This window comes from Eptatretus burgeri, chromosome 6 (genome assembly GCF_056783735.1).
Source record: "Eptatretus burgeri isolate ZD-2024b chromosome 6, Ebu_testis_v1, whole genome shotgun sequence".
Taxonomy (NCBI): domain Eukaryota; kingdom Metazoa; phylum Chordata; class Myxini; order Myxiniformes; family Myxinidae; genus Eptatretus; species Eptatretus burgeri.
Genome location: NC_140966.1, coordinates 34,235,756 through 34,252,387, shown reverse-complemented (window position 1 = coordinate 34,252,387; position 16,632 = coordinate 34,235,756). Strand labels below are relative to the sequence as shown.

General features: G+C 52.8%; 1 protein-coding gene across 3 annotated transcripts in view; it reads right to left on the bottom strand.

The window, feature by feature from the left end:
• The window catches only part of LOC147024526 (synaptotagmin-9-like), a 181,247-nt gene that overhangs the window by 42,888 nt on the left and 121,727 nt on the right, over positions 1 to 16,632 (bottom strand). For 2 of the 3 annotated variants that reach the window (XM_085884531.1, XM_085884532.1), the window contains exon 7: positions 2,469 to 2,616. The exons of the other annotated variant lie outside the window; for it this stretch is intronic. In XM_085884531.1, coding sequence (XP_085740657.1) covers positions 2,524 to 2,616 — 93 coding nt within the window. In that variant the 3' untranslated portion in view covers positions 2,469 to 2,523. The remainder of the gene's footprint in view (positions 1 to 2,468; positions 2,617 to 16,632) is intronic. 3 annotated transcript variants of the gene reach the window in all.

The window sequence follows — 16,632 nt, the reverse complement described above, 5'->3', positions numbered from 1 at the left end:
TGAATCCTGAAAGAGCTGGAAATGGAAAAAACACCAGGTACTGATGAAATTCCAAATTTTTAAAGGAAGGTGGGGAGGAGTCAATGAAAATTTAACAGCTATCAGTCTGGAGATCTGGAACAGGATTGTATGGCCTCAAAGACAGAAACAGTCAGTCCTCATAGCATTGCCAAAGAAAGGAGATCCAATGGAATTTTCAAATAACCGAACCATTGCCTTGATTTCACATTCTCGCAAAATATTACCAAGGTCATTCAACACATAAGAGAAAACTTCATTAATCAAGAAATGCCTGTTGAGCAACCAGGTTTCAGAAGAGGAAGAGGTACTGGAGATCTAATCGCAAATATAAGGTGGATCATGGAAAAAGCAAGTCTGGTGTTGGCCAAACGATTAAGGTGGCTGGCTTAATTAAGATCTTAGGGTCTTGAATTGAAACCCCTGCCGTTACATTGAATTAACACCAGGTGGGTTGTGTCAAACTTGAGGTTGGGAAAATGAGTACAAGCTTGCTGGTAACAGGGGCACTGCATCAGTGGTACAGCTGTGCCCCCAGAAAATACCAAGCAGCCACAGGCCAAGCAGCCCATAAATGGGAAAAGAAAAGGAAAAGAAATCAATTATTCTTATGCAGTATGCCTGGTGTTGGCTTAATGGTTAGGGTGGTGGGCTTTGGATCCTCGGGTCCTGAGTTCAAATCCCACTCAGCTGTTGAATTAATACCAGGTGGGGTTAACTCGGCCTGTCATCCTTCCGAGGTCGGCAAAATGAGTGCCAGCATGCTGGTATACTGTGTCGGAGTGGCGACCCATCCGGGATTGCGTCTAATAGCCAAGGAGACTGCTTAAGCAGCACCAACGCTTTGCACTATGTCCCAATCTCCCAAGGAGTATGGTCCCAATCTCCTCAAGGAATATCAAGGGATGGTGTATCTCCGTTTTCGAGATTATTGTAAAGCATTTGATTGTGTTGATCATGAATTGATGTGGATTATGCTGAGAGAAAAGGGGATGTCGGCGCACCTGATATGTCTGATAAGAAGCCTGTAAACTAAACAAGAAGATACAGTAAGAACATTGTGTGGAGATACAGAAAGTTTTGGAATTGTTAAATGGATTAGACAGGGGGTGCATTCTCTCCCCTGACTTGTTCACTCTGTGTAGTGAGTACATCATGAGGAAATCAAACTTGGATGACATAGAGCCTGGAGTCAGGATTAGAGGGAGATGCATCAACAACCTAAGATATGCTGACGATTTCACTCTGTTGGCAGGAAGTAAAGAGGACTTGAAGAAACTGCTGCTGCAGACAGTGAAGAAGGATAGTGAAAAGGTTGGTCTTTATTTAAACCTAAAAATGATGACAATCTTGTCAACTGAGAAGACTGACGTGTTCAGACTATGAGACGATCATGTGGAAATCGTGGAAAGTTTCATCTTCCTGGGTTCGAAGATTGAAACGAGTGGAGAATGTGGAGGAGAAGTTAATAAATGGTTAGCATTGGGGAGAACAGCAATGTCAGGATTGACAAAGATGTGACAATACAACCCAAGACTGGTGAATGCTCTGGTATTTCCAGTTGCAATGTATGGATGTGTGTCATGGACAGTGAAAAAGAAAGAAAGGAAGAAGATTCACAGTTTTGAAATGTGGTGTTGGGGACGAATGTTTAAATTCCAGATAGACTGCTGTAAGAACAAACAAATCAGTGCTTGAAGGAATTAGACCACCGTGTACGTTCGAAGTACTCAACTCAAAATATGAAACTGTCATACGTTTGACACATCATGCATGCAGAAAACGAAAGTTTAGAGAAATCAACCATGCTGCTGGGTATGTTTGAGGGAAGAAGAGGAAGTGGCGACCTTGTATGTGGTGGATGGATGGGGGTAAAGGATGCAACCATGCTGTCTCTGACAGAGCTTCAGAAAGCAACGCAGGAGAGGAATGGTTGTAGAAATCTGGTAACAGGGGCACTGTTAACAGATATGAATTCAAAGAGAAATGGATCTAGAACTGGCCCTTCAAGTACTCCAGGAAATATGTACAACCTTCCATCTGAACATCTGTCTATTTACTGTTTCTCTTTGTTTTTTGTTTTTTTTTATGATGTGCTTTTTTAAGTTTGTTAATGTCATATGACATTCATACTGCATTGTCAAGGTGTCAGTTTGCTGTTGATTGGGATAGCAGGACAAATATATGAACAAACGAAATTGGAATGGTGGTTGTGATGAAAGAAATAATGTTTTCTGATAATTATAAACGAAAATCCACTTGAAAGGTTTAAGCTCAGCAAACTGTGTGTTTGTAATCTTGAATACGAGATCAGACTTGACATAGAAAACAATTAGTGTTTCAATGCAAATAATTTATGATGAGCATACTTCTTGTTTCCATAATGAGTGGTTATAAAGATTACGAATGACATTATAATGTGGGCTGGGAAGACACAGAAAGGGACTCACAAATTAGAATCAGCGCTGCACGGATTCCGCACAGCCGAGTTCAGCGAAAGCAGCTTCAGTCAGACAGTTGAGCGCAGGGCACCACGGCGCTGAAAGAGCGCAGGCCTGAAAGGCTTTTTGTTGAACACAAATTACTCCAGAGACTTTCCTTTGAGGAGGTGACATGAGGGAGAAGGGGACAGAGTTGGGGTTAGAAAATGTGAAATGGATGTTGACGAGAAGGATATGATAAGCACAGGGACTGATGAGTAACACAATTAATCCACACTCGACAACCAGAATAGAATCCAAAACATTTAATTAATTTCAAATCCCTTTTTGCTCTTTCATCTCTTGAGTCTATGAAAGTCATGCAGATTCAATGCAATTTTTAAATCAAATGAGGTCCGTTTTAGAAGGCTTGTTCGGAATACTGACAGTCCACCGCATGAGGTGGTCTCTTTATAAGTGCTTTATTATGTTTAACGAATAACAAAGGTAAATTGTACCTACATGGTATAACTATCATTTCATGTGTGCATTCAAAAACAATGCGTTCTCGAAGGCTGTGCTGCAGTTAATGTCATAAAGGCACGCAAGTTATTGCATTTGAATCCATGTCGATTGCCTCCCAATGAATTTGGATATGTATACAAAAACTATGATATAATTTTATTTTATTTTTACAAAATAAAGCAGGATTTACTTCAACAAGAAAAGCAGAACTGCAAAACGACACAACCTGAGAACTCGGATTGACTACAAAGCTGAGCCACATACCTATCAATTAGTTTCATCAATGATGGTCTGTCCATCCCAATTCTTTCAATTCCAAGCACAATATCAAAGAGTTATCTGTCGTTTGCACTCAAAAGCAATCAAGTCCCATTCTCGAGGAGCTCTGTATGTGTTCAAACTCAGGCAGCATAATTTGATTTGACATGAAAGGTGATCTCAAAAAGACAAATTTAGTACTTTCAAGCTCAAGCATTTACACGTATGTATACGTATATATATATATATATATGTATATATATATATATATTGTTGCGGATTTCGCGCCCGCCGGCGTGCTGACGGCCACGTAACTCGAATCGCGGCACGTCGCCCACCGGACGGACAATCCAGTCGTGACCCTCTCGGACTAACGCCGGGAACCAGTCACGGGTGGACCTTTCGGTCTCACCGCGATCGAGCCAATCAGCCCCCGCGTGGGATAGGGTTGCTCGCCAAATTCGAACTACCTAAGTACCCACGCGGAGGGTAGACCGGGCGATCGCACCTCGCCGCAGGTCGACTTCGGACACGGGCCACTTAAGCGACCCGTTCCGACTATCAGAATAACCGAGCGGTGTTATCGTCGACCTCGACGGTTCGATTAATTATCGGGCGTATTCAGCCCACTACCAACCCTTTACGTGAAGCAAGATGGGGGTTCAATGGGGAAAAAGACGAAGCGAAGCGGGAAACAGTTCAACAATAAAGCACATTTATTCGCGACGAACGGAAAGCACACAAATACAATTCCACCAAATGCACACAAAAAAGAAAACACAATTCCATTTACACAAAAAGCAAACATAAAAGTGAAAACACAGTGCAGAGCTAATTCCGACTACCGAGCACACGGCAACACTTATACAATTCTACTTCACAGACGGCGCCGACAACACATACCCAAAACCAAGGAAAAGAAATACCCTCAAGAATGAGGTAGGCCTGGGGCCGAGACCTGGTCGGGCCTACCCGTCTGGTGATGAGACGCGGAGCGGCGATGGCCCCGCAACCCGCGGGCCTCGTGGACAGTGCCTGGCAGGGGGGTGGGAACGGGGCCCCCTTGGTCGCACTATCTCAGCGCGGGGGGAAACAGGAGGGGTTGCTGATGCTCGGGGTATAGAGGATCTTTATTATGTGCGACGAGCGTCTCCACCTCGGCCAGGTCGCGCTGCCGGCCTCCCTCGGGCGCGCAGCTCCTTGCACGACGCGAGCACCCCCTCGTCCGGTGTCGCCGCCTCTCCACAGCTCGTCCCCTCCGTTCCGACTTCAACGCACACGACGAGCAGCTCCACCGCCCGCGAAGTCTTGACTCTCTGTTCCGACTCCTTCGCCTCGTTCCGACTCCTTCGCCTCCGTTCTGCTGACTCTTTCTCGTTCCCGTTCTGCTGACTCTCTTCTGACTCCTTTGCGACTCCCTTCTTCCTCGTTCCGACTTTTACGACTCCTTTGACTGACGAACACCGTCCTTTTATCCCCCCCCGTAACTTCGCCTTTGACCCCCTCCCTTTGACCTTTCACCTCGCTCCCCATTGGCCCGACAAAAAGTGGGCGTGAAGGCTTTTTGATCCACAAATTTGCATATATCGATCGCCCTGGGGGCGGGCCACCCGCCCCTCGCTCACCGATTGGACGGCAAAAAGTGGGCGTGTGTCGTTTTGGATCCGTTTTTGAAGCAGAAAATCCGTGATTTTGTACACGCTGTTCAACGTGCGCCCTACACGAGTCCAGCATCGGTGCCCATGAGTGGCGCGAGATGACGGTGATGCGATGGTGGCGAGTTGCGACGGTAAAGGTCATGGCGGTTGTGGTGAAGCGGCGTTGTGGTTGGTGGTTGTTGTTGTGGTTGTGATGGTGGCGATTGGTCCAAAATAAAGATAGTAAAAGAAAAACGGCTATCCTGAAGAGTCGCAGCACGTATAAATGACATGTATTCCCACTAGACAACGGGTTTGGGCCTAACTACACATGCACTTACCGAGATACCTCACCTAAGGGACCTGAATGGTGGTTTGCGAATCTGGTAACCACAACACTACCCCCTTCCCTTTTTACAGACTCGTCCCGAGTCGTCAAATTTTCGTGTGCCATCATGTGTAGTTTTCCCCTAGTACACTTTACCTACGGATCCCTGAGTGCGACATTCATGGTATTCGTGTCCCCAAAATAAATAACCTGAGGGCTGCGTAACTACCTAAACAAACTCACTCACACGGACGACTTAAATAAAATTGCCGGCGCTAAGACAAACATGCCGGGGGCGCACTCATATGTACAGTACATCTTACCTTAACTTACAAATCTTACACTAAACCATGGCCCAGGATCATTGAACTCTGCAAAAAGAAAGCAGTTAGCAGGGAGCCAGGCTGCCCACATGCAGTCTCTGGCTCAAACAATGCAGGTCACAGGGAACGTGGCTGGCTGCTCACACGCAGTCCAAGGCCTTCCCTTTTGAACTGAACGCAGTGAACCACAACGGTGCATGGGCTGCACAAACGCAGTCTCCGTGCCAGCTCAAGTGGCACACGCAATGAGCACAACGAATGGATGCATGAATGGATGGACGCAAACACGGTGCACGGGCCGCCACTGCAGGCCCGTGTTGTAGCTGCCAACAGGGCAGTTCTCGCAGCTTGCAAACTGTTGCCTTGATCCTGGCGCACATGGAAATGAACAGGGGGGGGCAAAGCAAAAATTGAACGGGGCTGGTGAACATGGGCAGTGGGCATGGCATGGCAAAGGTGAGCAGGCAATCACAGCCCGCAGAAGAAGGCCGCTGCAGGCAACCACAGCCAGCAGATGAACTAGCCGGCACAGGCCTTGAAGAAAAAACAGCCAGCAGATGAACTGGCCGGCACAGGCCTCGAAGAAAAACAGCCAGCAGATGAACTGGCCGGCACAGGCCTTGCAGTAACACAGCCAGCAGATGAAGCTGGCCAGCTTTTGCCGTCAGTGGAAGTTGGTGGAGGGAGTGCGGTGGTGCTGGCCACTTGGAAGGCGGGCTCGGACCTACCTACCTGTCTCCCTCCCAACCTATCGCCTTTGCCTGTCACTGTACATACCCACTCCCTTAATTTGTCAAACGCCAATTTAGCCCCAACTTATTTTTTTGTTGTTTTTATTTTTACTTCCCCTCTATAAATCGTCCCCTAACCCCCTTTATCGTCTTTGTTCGGCTAACCTATTCTGTCACCTAGCCTACTCCCAACCCCTACGTTCCCTTCCCGGAGGGGAATAAGGGAGAGCTAGCGTCCTGTGTCGAGGCCCAACGAAGCCTCAGAATGGCCTCCCCAGAGTTCGGCGATCTTAACACCAAGTGGGTCCAGCGGCCCACAACGACAGCGAGGGGATGGATGGTGCGGAGGGGTACATCTCCTAATCTACCCTATCCATTTAACTGCTAAACTACCCCGGGGCTTTCAACAAGCGCCTCTCGCTTAAACTATTGGTTCTAACAACCCAGATTCCCGTCGCCTGTGTTGGTGTCCTTACAATTTCGGGCCTCGCCCCCCAATTTTCGCTCCGTGCCCTCACACGGTCTCCTGGCTGGGACACGTGGCTCCCTTTGGCAGGCACGACCCTCTGCCGAATCTCCCGCTATGGCACCCCCGGGCACTACACTGCCTCCGAGCCTACCAGCTCCCTAACACCGGGGAGTGCCCCCCATGGCACCTCCCCTGAAACGCACACGTGGCAGGCCGGCCTCCCGGGCCCCTTTCCGAGGGTCACCCGTGCCCACAACACTGCCCACGCGGCTAATGGCGCCCCGGGCCCCCGCACCAAGCAGGCGCACCCGTGCCCACTACGCTATCCCGGCCCCCCCATGGGCCCTTGGCCTACCGCGGCCGACTTGCCTGGTGCCCGGGGTACCCACTCAGCGATACTCACCTTTCGCAGCCACGCTCCCAAGCCCGTCAACAGGGCTCCTGCACCCCTCCAAATGGGTCTCGAGCCTACTTTCCCACCAACAGCAAAACGACCTCCATTTTTCAATTTGACTAACCCAGCTAACTCACTCTACACTGACCCCGGGGTCCCTTGGGCGGGAGTCACTCCTCCCCCCAATCACTCATCGCACCATGCATTCCCCATTCGCTCCACTCACACAGACCCGCCGGCCTCACTCACTCAACAAGTGCTCACCTCACAACCCACAACTCTTCAACACACTCACCGCTGAACTCTGCCATCCTTCTATCTACATCCCCTAACTAACTCGTGCTCCCACGTCGTCCCTTATACTACAGCACGTTCCTTTTAACACTACGTAGCTAAACTACGTCCCCACTACACATCCACAAGTCTGTCACTGTCTCCTAACTCAAAAATTCATTTTATTTCCCAACCTAAATCTGGCTACAATCCCTCTAACTAATCCATTCCACGGACTCCATGAGGACTTACCCCTGCCCCATGAAGTCGGTCTAACTAAGCTAACCCTTCCCCCTAACTAGTTTTCCATCCTGTGCCCAGGATAAGGGGGTCTTCCACCCCTTTCCCAGGAATCCTGTACACCCGAAAGTGAGGCTTGCTTTTTTTTTTTTTTTCATGCGCATCACCAGCGCGGCAACTCGCGCTCGCGCACTTTACACCTGCCCGTGACGTCATGCAGCTGCACGTGTTCCTCGTCCCTCCTTGGACGGTACCATCGGCCGGGATACCCCTCCTGCCGGATTCCAACCACACGTGCAGCCATGACGTCACCGTGCGCATATAAAAAAAAAACACAAGCCACACGTCTCGAGGGGTTCCCCACGCGAACACATGTGCCCTGCCCGTTGGAGCTGAACACACACGATCGCGTGGAGAACCCGTCCGGTCCAAATCCATTTACCTGCCTAAACTTTGTCCGTCCGCGGGATCGGCAAATCCACCGCGTGCGTTTCCGGACCGGGACTTCACTCTCGCAAGCGAGCACGTGGTGGTCTCGTGCGTTGCACAGCACGAACCGCGTGCTCACTGCTGGGTGAACCCGGCACGGTCCTCGAAACAACTACAGCCGCTACCCGGCTTTCTCTCCTCTGTCGCCGTCGTCGTCTCCATTCAACCCACGCACACCTGCGTGTCACGACGCACACAGTCCACACCATTAAACTCACACCGGGAGACGCGGCTGCGTGCTCCCGCATGCCAACCGACATCTCCCTCTCATACCGCTCTCTCACACACACGGTCTCCCTTGCATAACCCATACCACTCACACGTGGTGCTCCATTCACTCGTGCCTCACTCACACACGCGGGGGCACTCAACCGCGGTTCCTCATCCACACACGGTGCCTCACCCACACACGCGGGGGCACTAACCCGCGGTGCCTCACTCACACACCGTGCCTCATCCACACACGGCGTGCTGGGAAGCACGTACTCCGGCACCATCGCCACCACACCACTCACACGTGGTGCCTCACTCATACTGGCCGTTTCACTCACACACACGGCCTCACTCACACACGGTGCCTCACCCACGCACGGCGTGCTGGGAAGCACGTACTCTGGCACCATCGCCACCACACCACTCACACACGGGGTCGCTTCCACACACGGGGACGCACTCACACCTTGCACCACACACACAGGGACAACCACACTGGGGATTCGTGTCCCCACAAGGGTCTCCGGGGCCTCTATACCCCCAAGCTCTCCGTGCACTCGTTCACAGCACCCGTCCCCTCAACCTCGCAAAGCACGACCGAACTCACCTGGTCGTGACTCGCCTCAAGGGGGCATACTCCCTCCCCTCGTTCCTGGAGGAGGCCATCCAGCTGCTCGCACCGGGTCCCTGCACGCTCCGCGAGCTCACCCCCATTATCCTCCACTACCTCCGTGTGTGTGTGTGTGCGTCACTTACCCCGTCCTCACCGTGCAGTCTCTCCTCTGTCGTTCCCTTCCCGGCTACCGTCACTGCCAACTCTTCACCCTTTACCTCCCTTGTCTCAACTATTATTATTTCCTTTATCGTCACCTCGTGTCTCGTCTCACACGTTTTGGTCTCCCCATTTAATTTTTCCCTCTTGGTCACCGTCGCGACCCTCGCCCAACACGTTCCACGAATTATTTTTTCACCCGCCTCCACCGCGGGCCTGTCAGCCGTTGCACCCCCACCCAGCTCGTTTGCTCCCACACGTGGAGTCGCCATTCCCAGCTCCCTGGTCACTGCCTTCATGCCCGCCTGCAGGCATCGGCCCATGTTCTGCGTCTCACCCCGTAGCTCTTTCATCTCTTCCCTCATTTGCTGTGTATTCGCATCCATCGTCGTTTTCACTTCATTTGTATTTGTATCCATCTTTTCATCCATTTTTTGTGTATTCGCATCCATCTTTTCATCCATTTTTTGTGTATTCGCATCCATCTTTTCGTTCATGCCTTTCATTTCATTTTTCATATTCGCATCCATTTTTTCGATCATTTTCGCATTCATCTTTTCGTTCATTGCCGCCAGCATGGCGCATAGCTGGGCCATGTTGGATGCACTCAGCTGAGCCGTTTCGGCAAGGGTTGGGGAAGGGTCTTGGTGGAGAGGGGGGGGGAGGTGTCATACACCGCGGCCGCTGCCGCACCCACCTCGGGCCCTGGGTTTAGTTGGGCGAGTCCGTGTTCCTGCACAATCAACATTTCCTGCACGGGGATTCCATCCTGGACCATGGACTCTACATTATTACACATATACATTTCTAATACCCCCGGCTCCCGCTCGCCTTGAGACGCCATCTTGCTTCTCGTGAAGGGTTAATTTAACTCGCTCGTAATTTGGAGGGAATCGGGGTCGCTTCTCTCACCCCTGGACCGATTCCCGTGAATTTAGCCGGAGACAGGAGAGCCCGTTTTCCTGTTCTCCGATACCAGTGCCGCGAGGAGGGCGATGAATTTGTATCCCACTCCTGACACCAGTGTTGCGGATTTCGCGCCCGCCGGCGTGCTGACGGCCACGTAACTCGAATCGCGGCACGTCGCCCACCGGACGGACAATCCAGTCGTGACCCTCTCGGACTAACGCCGGGAACCAGTCACGGGTGGACCTTTCGGTCTCACCGCGATCGAGCCAATCAGCCCCCGCGTGGGATAGGGTTGCTCGCCAAATTCGAACTACCTAAGTACCCACGCGGAGGGTAGACCGGGCGATCGCACCTCGCCGCAGGTCGACTTCGGACACGGGCCACTTAAGCGACCCGTTCCGACTATCAGAATAACCGAGCGGTGTTATCGTCGACCTCGACGGTTCGATTAATTATCGGGCGTATTCAGCCCACTACCAACCCTTTACGTGAAGCAAGATGGGGGTTCAATGGGGAAAAAGACGAAGCGAAGCGGGAAACAGTTCAACAATAAAGCACATTTATTCGCGACGAACGGAAAGCACACAAATACAATTCCACCAAATGCACACAAAAAAGAAAACACAATTCCATTTACACAAAAAGCAAACATAAAAGTGAAAACACAGTGCAGAGCTAATTCCGACTACCGAGCACACGGCAACACTTATACAATTCTACTTCACAGACGGCGCCGACAACACATACCCAAAACCAAGGAAAAGAAATACCCTCAAGAATGAGGTAGGCCTGGGGCCGAGACCTGGTCGGGCCTACCCGTCTGGTGATGAGACGCGGAGCGGCGATGGCCCCGCAACCCGCGGGCCTCGTGGACAGTGCCTGGCAGGGGGTGGGAACGGGGCCCCCTTGGTCGCACTATCTCAGCGCGGGGGGAAACAGGAGGGGGTTGCTGATGCTCGGGGTATAGAGGATCTTTATTATGTGCGACGAGCGTCTCCACCTCGGCCAGGTCGCGCTGCCGGCCTCCCTCGGGCGCGCAGCTCCTTGCACGACGCGAGCACCCCCTCGTCCGGTGTCGCCGCCTCTCCACAGCTCGTCCCCTCCGTTCCGACTTCAACGCACACGACGAGCAGCTCCACCGCCCGCGAAGTCTTGACTCTCTGTTCCGACTCCTTCGCCTCGTTCCGACTCCTTCGCCTCCGTTCTGCTGACTCTTTCTCGTTCCCGTTCTGCTGACTCTCTTCTGACTCCTTTGCGACTCCCTTCTTCCTCGTTCCGACTTTTACGACTCCTTTGACTGACGAACACCGTCCTTTTATCCCCCCCGTAACTTCGCCTTTGACCCCCTCCCTTTGACCTTTCACCTCGCTCCCCATTGGCCCGACAAAAAGTGGGCGTGAAGGCTTTTTGATCCACAAATTTGCATATATCGATCGCCCTGGGGGCGGGGCCAATTCGCCCCTCGCTCACCGATTGGACGGCAAAAAGTGGGCGTGTGTCGTTTTGGATCCGTTTTTGAAGCAGAAAATCCGTGATTTTGTACACGCTGTTCAACGTGCGCCCTACACGAGTCCAGCATCGGTGCCCATGAGTGGCGCGAGATGACGGTGATGCGATGGTGGCGAGTTGCGACGGTAAAGGTCATGGCGGTTGTGGTGAAGCGGCGTTGTGGTTGGTGGTTGTTGTTGTGGTTGTGATGGTGGCGATTGGTCCAAAATAAAGATAGTAAAAGAAAAACGGCTATCCTGAAGAGTCGCAGCACGTATAAATGACATGTATTCCCACTAGACAACGGGTTTGGGCCTAACTACACATGCACTTACCGAGATACCTCACCTAAGGGACCTGAATGGTGGTTTGTGAATCTGGTAACCACAACACTACCCCCTTCCCTTTTTACAGACTCGTCCCGAGTCGTCAAATTTTCGTGTGCCATCATGTGTAGTTTTCCCCTAGTACACTTTACCTACGGATCCCTGAGTGCGACATTCATGGTATTCGTGTCCCCAAAATAAATAACCTGAGGGCTGCGTAACTACCTAAACAAACTCACTCACACGGACGACTTAAATAAAATTGCCGGCGCTAAGACAAACATGCCGGGGGCGCACTCATATGTACAGTACATCTTACCTTAACTTACAAATCTTACACTAAACCATGGCCCAGGATCATTGAACTCTGCAAAAAGAAAGCAGTTAGCAGGGAGCCAGGCTGCCCACATGCAGTCTCTGGCTCAAACAATGCAGGTCACAGGGAACGTGGCTGGCTGCTCACACGCAGTCCAAGGCCTTCCCTTTTGAACTGAACGCAGTGAACCACAACGGTGCATGGGCTGCACAAACGCAGTCTCCGTGCCAGCTCAAGTGGCACACGCAATGAGCACAACGAATGGATGCATGAATGGATGGACGCAAACACGGTGCACGGGCCGCCACTGCAGGCCCGTGTTGTAGCTGCCAACAGGGCAGTTCTCGCAGCTTGCAAACTGTTGCCTTGATCCTGGCGCACATGGAAATGAACAGGGGGGGGGGCAAAGCAAAAATTGAACGGGGCTGGTGAACATGGGCAGTGGGCATGGCATGGCAAAGGTGAGCAGGCAATCACAGCCCGCAGAAGAAGGCCGCTGCAGGCAACCACAGCCAGCAGATGAACTAGCCGGCACAGGCCTTGAAGAAAAAACAGCCAGCAGATGAACTGGCCGGCACAGGCCTCGAAGAAAAACAGCCAGCAGATGAACTGGCCGGCACAGGCCTTGCAGTAACACAGCCAGCAGATGAAGCTGGCCAGCTTTTGCCGTCAGTGGAAGTTGGTGGAGGGAGTGCGGTGGTGCTGGCCACTTGGAAGGCGGGCTCGGACCTACCTACCTGTCTCCCTCCCAACCTATCGCCTTTGCCTGTCACTGTACATACCCACTCCCTTAATTTGTCAAACGCCAATTTAGCCCCAACTTATTTTTTTGTTGTTTTTATTTTTACTTCCCCTCTATAAATCGTCCCCTAACCCCCTTTATCGTCTTTGTTCGGCTAACCTATTCTGTCACCTAGCCTACTCCCAACCCCTACGTTCCCTTCCCGGAGGGGAATAAGGGAGAGCTAGCGTCCTGTGTCGAGGCCCAACGAAGCCTCAGAATGGCCTCCCCAGAGTTCGGCGATCTTAACACCAAGTGGGTCCAGCGGCCCACAACGACAGCGAGGGGATGGATGGTGCGGAGGGGTACATCTCCTAATCTACCCTATCCATTTAACTGCTAAACTACCCCGGGGCTTTCAACAAGCGCCTCTCGCTTAAACTATTGGTTCTAACAACCCAGATTCCCGTCGCCTGTGTTGGTGTCCTTACAATTTCGGGCCTCGCCCCCCAATTTTCGCTCCGTGCCCTCACACGGTCTCCTGGCTGGGACACGTGGCTCCCTTTGGCAGGCACGACCCTCTGCCGAATCTCCCGCTATGGCACCCCCGGGCACTACACTGCCTCCGAGCCTACCAGCTCCCTAACACCGGGGAGTGCCCCCATGGCACCTCCCCTGAAACGCACACGTGGCAGGCCGGCCTCCCGGGCCCCTTTCCGAGGGTCACCCGTGCCCACAACACTGCCCACGCGGCTAATGGCGCCCCGGGCCCCCGCACCAAGCAGGCGCACCCGTGCCCACTACGCTATCCCGGCCCCCCATGGGCCCTTGGCCTACCGCGGCCGACTTGCCTGGTGCCCGGGGTACCCACTCAGCGATACTCACCTTTCGCAGCCACGCTCCCAAGCCCGTCAACAGGGCTCCTGCACCCCTCCAAATGGGTCTCGAGCCTACTTTCCCACCAACAGCAAAACGACCTCCATTTTTCAATTTGACTAACCCAGCTAACTCACTCTACACTGACCCCGGGGTCCCTTGGGCGGGAGTCACTCCTCCCCCCAATCACTCATCGCACCATGCATTCCCCATTCGCTCCACTCACACAGACCCGCCGGCCTCACTCACTCAACAAGTGCTCACCTCACAACCCACAACTCTTCAACACACTCACCGCTGAACTCTGCCATCCTTCTATCTACATCCCCTAACTAACTCGTGCTCCCACGTCGTCCCTTATACTACAGCACGTTCCTTTTAACACTACGTAGCTAAACTACGTCCCCACTACACATCCACAAGTCTGTCACTGTCTCCTAACTCAAAAATTCATTTTATTTCCCAACCTAAATCTGGCTACAATCCCTCTAACTAATCCATTCCACGGACTCCATGAGGACTTACCCCTGCCCCATGAAGTCGGTCTAACTAAGCTAACCCTTCCCCCTAACTAGTTTCCATCCTGTGCCCAGGATAAGGGGGTCTTCCACCCCTTTCCCAGGAATCCTGTACACCCGAAAGTGAGGCTTGCTTTTCCTTCTTCTTTTCATGCGCATCACCAGCGCGGCAACTCGCGCTCGCGCACTTTACACCTGCCCGTGACGTCATGCAGCTGCACGTGTTCCTCGTCCCTCCTTGGACGGTACCATCGGCCGGGATACCCCTCCTGCCGGATTCCAACCACACGTGCAGCCATGACGTCACCGTGCGCATATAAAAAAAAAAAACACAAGCCACACGTCTCGAGGGGTTCCCCACGCGAACACATGTGCCCTGCCCGTTGGAGCTGAACACACACGATCGCGTGGAGAACCCGTCCGGTCCAAATCCATTTACCTGCCTAAACTTTGTCCGTCCGCGGGATCGGCAAATCCACCGCGTGCGTTTCCGGACCGGGACTTCACTCTCGCAAGCGAGCACGTGGTGGTCTCGTGCGTTGCACAGCACGAACCGCGTGCTCACTGCTGGGTGAACCCGGCACGGTCCTCGAAACAACTACAGCCGCTACCCGGCTTTCTCTCCTCTGTCGCCGTCGTCGTCTCCATTCAACCCACGCACACCTGCGTGTCACGACGCACACAGTCCACACCATTAAACTCACACCGGGAGACGCGGCTGCGTGCTCCCGCATGCCAACCGACATCTCCCTCTCATACCGCTCTCTCACACACACGGTCTCCCTTGCATAACCCATACCACTCACACGTGGTGCTCCATTCACTCGTGCCTCACTCACACACGCGGGGGCACTCAACCGCGGTTCCTCATCCACACACGGTGCCTCACCCACACACGCGGGGGCACTAACCCGCGGTGCCTCACTCACACACCGTGCCTCATCCACACACGGCGTGCTGGGAAGCACGTACTCCGGCACCATCGCCACCACACCACTCACACGTGGTGCCTCACTCATACTGGCCGTTTCACTCACACACACGGCCTCACTCACACACGGTGCCTCACCCACGCACGGCGTGCTGGGAAGCACGTACTCTGGCACCATCGCCACCACACCACTCACACACGGGGTCGCTTCCACACACGGGGACGCACTCACACCTTGCACCACACACACAGGGACAACCACACTGGGGATTCGTGTCCCCACAAGGGTCTCCGGGGCCTCTATACCCCCCAAGCTCTCCGTGCACTCGTTCACAGCACCCGTCCCCTCAACCTCGCAAAGCACGACCGAACTCACCTGGTCGTGACTCGCCTCAAGGGGGCATACTCCCTCCCCTCGTTCCTGGAGGAGGCCATCCAGCTGCTCGCACCGGGTCCCTGCACGCTCCGCGAGCTCACCCCCATTATCCTCCACTACCTCCGTGTGTGTGTGTGTGCGTCACTTACCCCGTCCTCACCGTGCAGTCTCTCCTCTGTCGTTCCCTTCCCGGCTACCGTCACTGCCAACTCTTCACCCTTTACCTCCCTTGTCTCAACTATTATTATTTCCTTTATCGTCACCTCGTGTCTCGTCTCACACGTTTTGGTCTCCCCATTTAATTTTTCCCTCTTGGTCACCGTCGCGACCCTCGCCCAACACGTTCCACGAATTATTTTTTCACCCGCCTCCACCGCGGGCCTGTCAGCCGTTGCACCCCCACCCAGCTCGTTTGCTCCCACACGTGGAGTCGCCATTCCCAGCTCCCTGGTCACTGCCTTCATGCCCGCCTGCAGGCATCGGCCCATGTTCTGCGTCTCACCCCGTAGCTCTTTCATCTCTTCCCTCATTTGCTGTGTATTCGCATCCATCGTCGTTTTCACTTCATTTGTATTTGTATCCATCTTTTCATCCATTTTTTGTGTATTCGCATCCATCTTTTCATCCATTTTTTGTGTATTCGCATCCATCTTTTCGTTCATGCCTTTCATTTCATTTTTCATATTCGCATCCATTTTTTCGATCATTTTCGCATTCATCTTTTCGTTCATTGCCGCCAGCATGGCGCATAGCTGGGCCATGTTGGATGCACTCAGCTGAGCCGTTTCGGCAAGGGTTGGGGAAGGGTCTTGGTGGAGAGGGGGGGGGGAGGTGTCATACACCGCGGCCGCTGCCGCACCCACCTCGGGCCCTGGGTTTAGTTGGGCGAGTCCGTGTTCCTGCACAATCAACATTTCCTGCACGGGGATTCCATCCTGGACCATGGACTCTACATTATTACACATATACATTTCTAATACCCCCGGCTCCCGCTCGCCTTGAGACGCCATCTTGCTTCTCGTGAAGGGTTAATTTAACTCGCTCGTAATTTGGAGGGAATCGGGGGTCGCTTCTCTCACCC